This window comes from Gossypium raimondii, chromosome 3 (genome assembly GCF_025698545.1).
Source record: "Gossypium raimondii isolate GPD5lz chromosome 3, ASM2569854v1, whole genome shotgun sequence".
Taxonomy (NCBI): Eukaryota; Viridiplantae; Streptophyta; class Magnoliopsida; order Malvales; family Malvaceae; genus Gossypium; species Gossypium raimondii.
In genome coordinates this window covers 60,897,239-60,908,132 of record NC_068567.1, presented here as the reverse complement: position 1 = coordinate 60,908,132, position 10,894 = coordinate 60,897,239, and the positions used below count along the sequence as shown (strand labels likewise).

The window sequence follows — 10,894 nt, the reverse complement described above, 5'->3', positions numbered from 1 at the left end:
TGTAATACCAATTTTTTATTAGATTTGCTTGATGATTCACCTGTGGAATAGTTGTGATTTACAATTACAGCATACAAGAAAAAAGAAACAACAAAGGTTCCTTACAAAGAGAAGGGACTTGTGAAATAAATTGAAAAGAGAGCAAGAGAGGGGGCTTGGAAAACAAATTAGATATGTATAGAGGGGTAATTTTGCAAATAATTTGGGTGGAGGGTTTTATTCTCAATCTGACCCCAACTTGAAGAAAAAAGAAGCCGATTTGATGGGGTTGGGATTGGTGGATTTGGGGTTTTTATATAACATTTTGTAAAATTTGGAATGGAGACGAAGAGGATGACTAAATAATAAGTTTGATAGCATGTATAAGTGAAAATTAAGTTGAGAAAGAGTAGCAAAAAAACCGGCTCACCTCGTTACCATCCTAGTTTCCATTTGTTGGCTTCTTTTTAACAGAAAAAGCCCAACACCCAGATTAGATGAGCTAAATTGAAGAAGAAAACAAAAATCTGAAAATTGAAAATTGAAAAATATAGAAACAAGACAAATAGAATTACATGGATTGTAAGTGAAGAACCCTAAAAATGCAGACAAATTTATACATAATCAAAATGAAAGACAAAAATACTACAGTACAGGACAGGGAGAAACACTCCAAAACCTTTAAAAAAAAACCATTGAATTGCAAAGGATTTGTTCTCCTTGTATTCCACCCCTATACATAGTTAGCTTTGACACCCCAAATTACATCATCTCTCTAAGGCTTCAATGGCACTTCCCTTCCCTACAACCAAAACATATCATTAAAACACACATAATTATTGCAAAACACCCTATCTAGTCTCACTTAATCTTCTTTTGCTTCATTTGCTAATAATATGTTCACCATGGATACCTTCATTTCTCTCCCTCTTTTTACTCACCACATTAGCCTTTTTCAACCCCAACCTCTCTTTCCACCACCCCGAACCCTTCCGCCGGAACGAACCGCCGCCATTATCACCGTCATCCACGAGCAGCGTATCTCGTAAAGTCAACTTCCTTCCATGTTCATTATCACCTTTCAAAGGCAACAACACACCCTTGAAGAAGATCTCGTCCGCCGGTATCATAGCGTAGTTTTTAACGGAGAATTCGAACTCCGACGACGATACCGGAGCTTCCCTGTAATAGTTGTTCTCATACTTGATCCCTACATCCGCAAAATCATTAGAGAATGAAATCCTAGGGTCCATTGTAGAACACCAATGAACAATGCTTAACAGTTGTTAGAATCCACATGGAGATGTTTAGGGTTTATATATATGACATCTTGGACACTCTCATGTTACTTAGATTTGTCATCTAATGTGAGATTTATAATAATAATAATGTGGTGGGGTTAATTAATTTTAAACCCTCTTTTCTTTTTTAACTTTTGTATTTGTTCAACAATGGCTAAACTATGCAACTAATAAGCTGGCAAATACAATATATATATATATATAGAGAGAGAGAGAGAGAGAGAGAGAGAGACCTAGCTAGTCTATAGTATAGTAGTGTTGCTCATTGGTTTTTGAGTGTATTGGCCAACTCATGTGACTAGGTTCCAATGATTATTAATTAAATCGCCAAATTCTGCTATTAGACCCTATACTTTGCGTAAGTTGTGGATTTAGTACTTGTACTTTAATTTGGTCATTTCCGGTCACTGTACTTTTAGAATTTGAAAAGTTTAGCCCTAACCAAATAATAACTATTGAATTCATTAAGTTTTGTTATTTTTGAAATTTGATGTGTTACAATATATATGCACTAATTTCATAAAATATATGTTTAACTTGTTAGTGTTAGTGAGTTGATGATTGGGGTTAGAAAAATCATCTAAGTTTATTTTTTGGTGAATTATAAGAGGAGAATAAAGTCTTAACAATAACGCGATTAGCGTAACTCGAACTCAGGCTACACCTGAGATGGTGAACATCTTAACCATCGGACCAACACACGAGATTCAAAAAAAACTTGTGAGTTAAATAACTACTTTTCTTTATCTTTAATGTAATGGATCAATTATTGTTGAAATATAATAATAATAATAATAATAATACATGATTAATCCAAGTTCATAAAAAGGTGTAATGGAGATTACTTTATAAGTAGCACAACTTTACATACATATATTTGAGACAATTATTACATCCATTATCAATTTACCCCCCAAAATCCCATGTTAGGGTTCTTATATTTTAAGATTATTATGTTTTGTTATTGCCATTTCCAACCATGCATAGGTTCAAGTCTTTTCAACACTTTGTAAAGCTCCATGTGGACCTTAGCTGTTAAAAAGGTGATCAAGTAGAAATTAAAGTTTATCTAAACACTAATTAATTAATTAATTAAAACATTATTTTACTTAATCTATTTTGACTATCAATTTGTTTTTTCTCCTTTGCCTAGTGAACTTTCACATGGTTCATTCTTTTGGTCAAATTATATAAGAGGTCCTTTTATTATATGTTCTTTTATGAATTTAGTTATGTTACTATAATTTGATCATTTCTAGTGTTTGTCGTTCCCGAAAATGTGTATTTTCAATACTCATGAGGCTTTCTTTCTTTCTATTAATTCGCATTTTAACTAGTTTAATCCATTTACTATAATTTGATCATTTCTAGTGTCGCTAGCTCTCAAGCTGTGTATTTTCGATACTCATGAGGTTAACTTTCTTTATATTAATTCCATACTATGCATTTTTCACGAATTGAATCCCTTTACTATAATTTAATTTTTTTTTACGAATTTAATCTCTTTACTATAATTTGATCTTTCTAATTTCTCTAGTTTTTGAAATGAATATTTTTATATTTTGGTACTAAAGCCAACCTTTTTTAAGGTAATTCCATCAAATAATGAGATTTTTTTTTAACATGTAGTGACATGGTATGTACCTTGACACACACAAAAAATTTTCCATCTATACAAAATTTATTAATGTGTATATGTTATGTTATCATACATTAAATTCAAGGTGGGTTTGGATGGGCGGTGCGTTTACCTGCGGTTAATGTAAAAATAGCGGTGGTAGTGAGATTAGATACTGTAACGGTACTGTAGCGTGAGATAAAAAGTAAGCTAAACACACCGCACCGCACCCACCACCCATCCAAACCCACCCCAAGTCACGTCAAATTATTTACTAGAATTAATTGATAAGTATAGAGATTGGAAATGATCATTATAGTATAGGGCTAAAACCAACAAAAACATAAAATACAAGGACCTTTGTATAAAATTTTCCCAATTTCTTTTTTTATTTACATGAATCCCCAAATGGGAATTTGACAAGTGTTGAATTTGGGTACTTTGAGACCTAAAAAGCTATGGATTATATAAAGGGTAAAGACAATGTGCCAAAGGTGCCAACTTTCATGGTTAAATGGAGAAAATGTTGGTCTAATTGGGCAGTCTTTGTCCCACTTTGGTCTCCCATTTTGGTTGCAAACTTGTCTTTTGTTTAATATTAATCTATACAAAGAATCTATCTTATATATTTTTGGTGTTCAAAACAAGGCTCAATTTACAATGTTGGATCTCAAAAAAGAAGGAAAAAAAAAAACTCTACTTTCTTAATTCTTATTTAGGTGCTTTGAATGTAAACTAGATTAAAGTCTCTCTTTGTATTTTATTTATAACAAAATTAAACATTAATTATCTCTTTGGATAGACGTTTATCTTTAGTGTGAGCATTTAGCTTTCTTTTTGTCTCACACTATACTATCGCTACAGTATCTAATCTCACCACAATTGTTGTTTTCACACTAAACACAGGTAAACACACCGCCCATCCAAAAGGACCCTAACTTTGTTGGTTTGATTTTAGTTAAAAAAAAAACTAGCAAATTTTTTTTGTCTTAAATGTTGTTTAGATCGGGTTTATTGTCTTTGGGTGGACGATATTTTAAAAATTAGATGATTTTGTGTTATGGAAGGTCTATTTTGATGGAATAGTTTCACTTTATTGGATAACCTCAAACATTTGAGTTCTCTTTAGGGTTGAGTGATAAAATCTCGATAGAAGATTATATCAACATTTTAAAAGCTTTTCATGAATGAATTGACCTCTTAAATCCAACAAATGAAAAAAAAATGCTATTTTTATGTTTGCTATATAGGACAGTTTGGAAACCCTTTTCTTGATTTGTGTTTTTGAATTATAAAATGTTAGAAAACTTCATTATATACAGGGGCGGATCCAAGGGTTGGCAGGGGCCCTGGTCCCCTTAGTATAATAATGGTAAAATTGTACTTTGGCCCCCAAAAATGATAAAAAAAATTGATTCTGACCCCCGAAACAATTATATAGGCTATTAAAATGGTAAAATTATATTTTTACTATTGTAAAAATATATAATTTAATCCTGACCCCCGAAACAAAAATTTCCTGACTTCGCCCTGATCAGATACAAGGAAAATGCTCATTGATGTGGAAAGATAACAATTTTCCTTGGAAAGGAATATGGAAAGCATTTATTATATATGTTATAGGAAAATAAGGTTAAATCAAGTTATTGAAGTTGAGTGAAATTTGATATATAGTTTTGTATTTAAAAAGTCTTAGTTTTTAGATTAAAAAAATCTCAATCTAATTGTTAACATCAAATTAGAACTGAAATTTAACGTATAAATCGACAACTAGACTGATTGAAGGACTTGATTGATATAATATTAAAATTTTAAGAATTCAATTAGAATGTTTTAAAATTTAAGTGATAGTTCGGGGTATTTGATGGTATTATCCCTTAAAAGGAAACAAAAAGATGAATGCCATATTTATAGGATGGGAATCAAACATGTTTCATCCTTTGAGCTAATATAATTAATCTCACTCTTCTAAATATTATGTAATCTAATATATAGGATTTGTGTATTTACAGTTTCGGTTTTCATTTTAAGGGTTAATGTAATTTTTGGCCCTACACTTTGTAATTAGGTTCATTTTGGTATTTATGTCTTTTTTGTCCACTTTGGGACTTAAACTTGACAATTAGATCCATTTTAATTCTAAACTTGGAAAATGTAAAAGAATCCAAGTTTAGGGATCAAAATGAACCTAATTTTCAAGTTTAGATATTAAAATGGACAAAAAAAGGAAATGCACCAATGTAAACCTAATTGTTAAGTTCCGGGCCAAAATTTATATTAACCCTTCATTTGAACAAAATCGAGATATTAAGCTGAGATCGAAGACACAAACAAAAAGAATCCCGTATGTTGGTCTGATAGCCAGGGTGTTTACTGCTTGAATGCATACTTTCTAAAGGCCAAAACTTGCCAATGTCCATTGTTCATTTGGTGCTGAAATTTTCTGTTGTTGTCTTTCTTATATCTTTCTTCATTAGCATTTATGCTGATAGATGATTTTCAGGAGAGACCCTGAAAAAGAACCATAACCAAGGCTTTTTTTGTAAATTGACTCCTAAAGTACATCTGATTCCCATATTGGTCCTTAAAGTTTTTTTTTAGCCAAAAGTGGTTCTTAAGCAGTCAATTGTCTCAGTTGAATGCCATACACTTTTTGGGTAAAATGGGATAAATTGATAGTTTAGGGACCACTTTTAATCAAAACAAACAAAATTTAAGGACCAATTTACAATTAAAACAAAAAAAAAACACTTAATGTAAGCTTTGGAATGATGAATTTTTTTCTTACAGAATATGTAAGCCCTTTCTCCCTTGTAGTTCTTGAGGGATTGGACCATCAAGTTTGTTATGCTGAAGGAATCTGTCAATATGCAGAAAACCATTAGGTTGATATATAGGGTTAATTCCATCCGTCCCCTTCAAATTATGTTTTGGATTTTAAATTGGTCCGTAAATTTCAAAACATTTTAATTGAATCCTGAAAGTATCAGTATTGAATCAGCCAAGTCCTTCAGTCAGCCTATCTATTAGTTTGTGCATTAAAAGTCAAACTCAAATTTGACGTAGAGTATGTTTAAAACACATGAATCAGATCGTAAATACGTATGTACCTAAGGCTAATGCTTAGATCTAGTGTGTTAAAAGAGAGTAACTTTCTTAAAGTTTATTGATGTTGTTTCTCTTTTTCAACATGTTAGTGGATAATTGACCTACATGTTCAAAGTATACTATATGTCAAATTCAAATTGACATTTAATGTCTAAATTGACTGTTATGCCGACGAAAGTGCCTAATTGATACAATATTGATACTTGATAATAATGTTTTGAATTTAAAGACCAATTTGAAGTTTGGGCGATTTATGATTGGTGCAATTTGTATTTTTGCTCCCATCGGCTTTACACTTACATCTCACGAAGGTACTGAAGTGTGGCTAATGATTTGGGGATTGGCCCTGTAAAATTGTTACTCTCCAAATGCCTTTTCAAAGGACAAAAACCAGATTAATGCTAAAACACAATAAGTGGTTAAATTCCAGTTTTGGTCTTTTTATTATGTATAAGTTTAAGATTTAGTCCCTATAGTTTAGCATAATATAATCTCCTTACTTTTATAATATCATTAGTTAGTCCAAATAGTTAAAACTGTTAATTATTTTAATTAACTCAAATTATATTTTTTTCCATTTGGATACTTAACTTTTTTCGTCAAAACTATTACCTAAACTACCAATTTTATCTCATTTTACCCAAAAATGTAGTGTGTGCAATATAAATTCGCTACATATGTCATGTTTTTATTGGATGGTATCATGTTTTGAGATAAAATGAGATAAAACTGATAATATAAGTAACAAAATTTCCCCCAAAAAAACTTTAAGTACCTAAGCGGGAAAAACAATATAATTTAAGGACCAATATTGGATTTTAGCCTTTTCTTAAAACACCCTTCCACTGAGTTTTAAGAGGATCACTTACAAAGTTTCAAGCTGATCCACTGAGTTCATCTCTGGGATGGAACCTGATATTTGATTATCCCCTAACCAACTACAACAACAACAACATGGTTTCCAATTAGGTTAAAATATGACATAAATTTTTGTATTTTTTTGAAAATTTAGAATTCAATCTCCGTACTTTTATTTCAAGAATTTAGTTTACCTATTTTTTAGATTTTAAAATTTAGATTTAATTGTTAACCCTGTTAATATTTTTTTTGTTAAATTTTTTGATGTGGCATATTAAAATTAAAAAAATACTCACTTGGTAGCTATGTAATTAAAAAAATATGATATTGTAATTAACCTGAATTTAACAAAAAAACAGTATTAACAATTGAACCCTAAATTTTAAAATTAAAGACTAAATTTTATATATTTTTTAAAATTACAAAAATTAATAACATATTTTAACCATCCAATTAATAGCAATTAACACTAGAACTTGCAAGCAATGGAAGTGAAGAGACTAGTGCTAGTTTTTACTTACAGGTGATGGAGTGCAGTTAAATTGTTTACTGTTGGAGCTAGAATTCCAGTTAGCCCAAGGTTGGTAAGTTGCCTTCAAATGTAACCAAATATGTGTTATTTTTTTGGAAGTAAATATGTTAAAGGGTTGAGTTATCCATTCGAGCTCGAAATTTTACTTAATGTACGAAAGGATTTATATAAAAAATAATAGATCCGAAAAATAGATTTGAACAAAAAAATTAAATTAATTACTTGCCTCGTAAACAATAAAGCTTCTCAATGAGTTGGTATCACGAATTAAGTGACACAAACTCAATTATAGAAAAACAAAAAGCATATATTTAAAAATAAAAAATAAATATCAAGGTTATACAGGTATTATGACCCGCATTCTAAATTTGTCCCCAAACTTCAAAAGTTTTAATTACATCTCTAAACTATCGATATTATTTCAATCAAGTCATTCAATTATTGAAACTATTAATTTAACCATTAAATGACATGTAAAATCTTGTGTGACTTAATTTAAAATAAAAGTTTTAAAACGCATAACTTTTAAAATTAAAAACTAAAAGAGTGAGAGAGAATGGTAGTTTTTGAAAAGTTTTGAAAACCTCAAAACCAAGATTTTTACCATATTTATTTTTTAAATTTCATTTTAAATTATATCACATAAGATCTAGCATCTCACCTAACAGTTAAATTAACGATATGTTTGGTAACGAAATGACATTGTTGATATAATATTCATAGTTTAAGGATGTAACAAGAATGTTTTTAATCTTGAGGGCCAATTTAAAATAAGAATTATAGTTTGGGGATGTTTGGTGCAATTAGCTCATAATACTATAATGTAAATCTAAAAAAAAATGTTAAGTTGTTAATCCTTGGTTAGTTATTTACAAATGTGAACAGATTTTGATAAAATTTGGATCCAAATTTTGGGTCGAGCTTTAACAAACGTGAAATTTACTAAAACTATACATAAATTTGGTTCAAACTCAATTTGATCCGACACGTGAATACCTCTATGACACTAAAAGCAAGTGCTTGCTATAAATGATACTTACAGAGCGATAATTCGAGGCATTTTTTCTTGGGAACACGAAACTCCGGTCCACGAGTTCTCTCGGGGGAGACATGGATCACCACTCCAATCAAGTGGTGGGTTGTCAAAGCCTCTTGCAAGTTCTTCCATTGCCATCACTAGGAAACATCAGAGAGCAACATATTGTTAAAAACCAAGTAAAAATGGATTATAACCATTATGACGAATGCCGAAACTAGTGATCGGAAAATACTGTACCGTCTTGTGGTAGTGTCCTTCCACCGAGGGGCATAAGTTGATAGATTTCACCGGCATTGATCAAAGGTGCAATGGAACTTTTAGTATCAGGGATCAAGCTGATTAGTGTTTTCCCTGATAGAGGCCAATTTGGTGCATACACAGTCACACCATCGGTTGTGACATTGAGATTACTATAGAAAGTTTTTCCATTTACCAAAATGCTAAAGACTCTCCATGTATTTGTCTTTGAGTTTCTATCGTCACGAAAATATAATGAAACGTGGTATCTGGTGCTTGGAAGCAACCCTGGTGGCCACTGGACATCGAGTTTCTTCGTGGTGCTCATCGTTATTGCCGTCGCAAATGCTTTGGCCGGCGGCTTGTTCCAAAACTCCGAAGTGGTTATGCTCGATTGACTCGAAACAACATCAGTACTGTCATCCTTGAATGGTTGCCACAATCGATAATATGGATCTTCAGGAAAGCTTCAAAAGAAGTGCGACCTAATTATAAATTTCCATCGCTCTACTTTACGAAAATTGAAAATGTTAGTTATGTACTTCAATTTGTCAAATTTTGGTCCTCCTACTTTAATTTATAACATATAAATAGTTGGTTTTTACTAATTCCTTAGTTAAATGAGAAATTTTCATTTTTGACCCTTTCAAAAATTAATAATTTAGTTTAAGCTTTTCCAACATAAATGTTTCAGTTTTGCCCCCTCGAAATTTTATAAATTTATCTTTATCTCACCAACACAAAAATTCTTGATTTCTTCTCTGCCTAATTGACTAACTTCTCAGTTCTGATAAAGTATGAGAAATATTCCAAAATGAACTAAAATAGAGGGACTAACTTATCAATTTTTATAAAGTCGTGAGATGAAATTCCAAATCAGACCAAAGATTGCACATTTACCATAAACAACAATTTCCCTTTTTCAAGCTTAATAGGTTAAAATATGCAGTAGGTCTTTGTACTCTTCACAATTTTGAAACTTAGGCATTATACTTTTATTTTTAAGAATTTAGCTCTTTCATTTTTCATATTTCAAACTTCAGGTCCAATTATTAACACTGAAATTAAATTTGTTGGTGTGACATTTTGAAATAAAAAAAATACTCACTTGATAGCAATGTAACTAAAAAAATGACGTTGTAATGAACCTGAATTTAACAAAATAATTTTAATAGTGTTAACAGTTGGACTTGACTTTTGAAATCTAAAAATTATAGGGACTAAATTTTAAATTAACAAAGAGTACAAGGACTAATTGCATATTTTAACCAACTTTATATAATCCATTAATGGCGTTATGTAGTTTTCCCTTACCTGATGGTATCTTCATTCCCAAAGCTACTTCTCGCCACCGTAACAAGCGCATAAGCACCTAAATCGGTGGAATTATACATCGAATCATCGAGAGAAATCACTTCAATGGCGGATATAAAAGGGCTAGAAACTGTTTGGTTATTTCTCGCGATGCAAACGCTAAGGGTCTTAATGTGAGCAACAAGGATGATCTCATAATACGAAGAAAGTCCATTAGCGTAATCCTCCGTCGTATTAACGACACTCCATTTCGTCCCTCCGACGATCTGATCAAACACCGGCGGCTCTTTCCCACCATCAAAACCACCGTAATAGTAGATGGTTCTCACTAGATATTTCGACCCTTTAATGGCTTGGAACGTGTAGCAGTATTTCCTTGCTACCTTGTCGGGAAAGTATCGGAGCGTGCTTAATATGGGAAGCAAATTTTTGGCGTCAAGAGATGTTTTGTTGCCGGAAAATGTAAAACCGTCGTCGGGAATATACGTCAGGCCGGTTTCCTTTACCGTTTGTTTAACGTCGGAGCCACAATTTATCAACAAACCTGCAACACACACACACACACATATATATATATATATATATAAAATCATGTAACTTTGCAGAGAAACATGCGATGGGGTATTAGTGAAATGGGGTTATACATATGTAATATACCTTTAGGTTGCTGATCAGGGGATGAATGGACCAAGAAAGGAATGGTAAGCAGCCATGGGAGGAAGATAGAGACATACATATTGCCGATAATTTGGATTATTTTGCTGGGGATGGGGGGAGAGAGGAAGGGAAATTTTGGGTAAATTTTGAAATGAAATTTAAGGAAGAAGAGGATGAGAAATGAAGGACTAATGGCTATGCATGATTATAGAAATCCAATTTGCAGAATCCATGAGAACTTGCTTGACCTG

General features: G+C 31.8%; 2 protein-coding genes across 2 annotated transcripts; both read right to left on the bottom strand.

Annotated features, from left to right (window-relative positions):
- Positions 1 to 486: 486 nt before the first annotated feature.
- LOC105796230 (uncharacterized) lies at positions 487 to 1,297 on the bottom strand. Its single transcript, XM_052627807.1, has one exon. The coding sequence runs from the start codon at positions 1,230 to 1,232 to the stop codon at positions 861 to 863; it is 372 nt and encodes a 123-aa protein (XP_052483767.1). The 5' UTR covers positions 1,233 to 1,297; the 3' UTR covers positions 487 to 860.
- Positions 1,298 to 5,682: 4,385 nt separating this feature from the next.
- LOC105796229 (putative leucine-rich repeat receptor-like serine/threonine-protein kinase At2g14440) lies at positions 5,683 to 10,722 on the bottom strand. The gene is made up of 8 exons (XM_012625802.2): positions 10,644 to 10,722; positions 9,987 to 10,530; positions 8,673 to 9,139; positions 8,437 to 8,572; positions 7,386 to 7,457; positions 6,876 to 6,944; positions 6,307 to 6,378; positions 5,683 to 5,758 (listed from the first exon to the last, which is right to left on the bottom strand). Exons 1-8 carry the CDS (start codon positions 10,720 to 10,722, stop codon positions 5,683 to 5,685), a joined length of 1,515 nt encoding a protein of 504 aa, XP_012481256.2.
- Between the last annotated feature and the right edge of the window lie 172 nt (positions 10,723 to 10,894).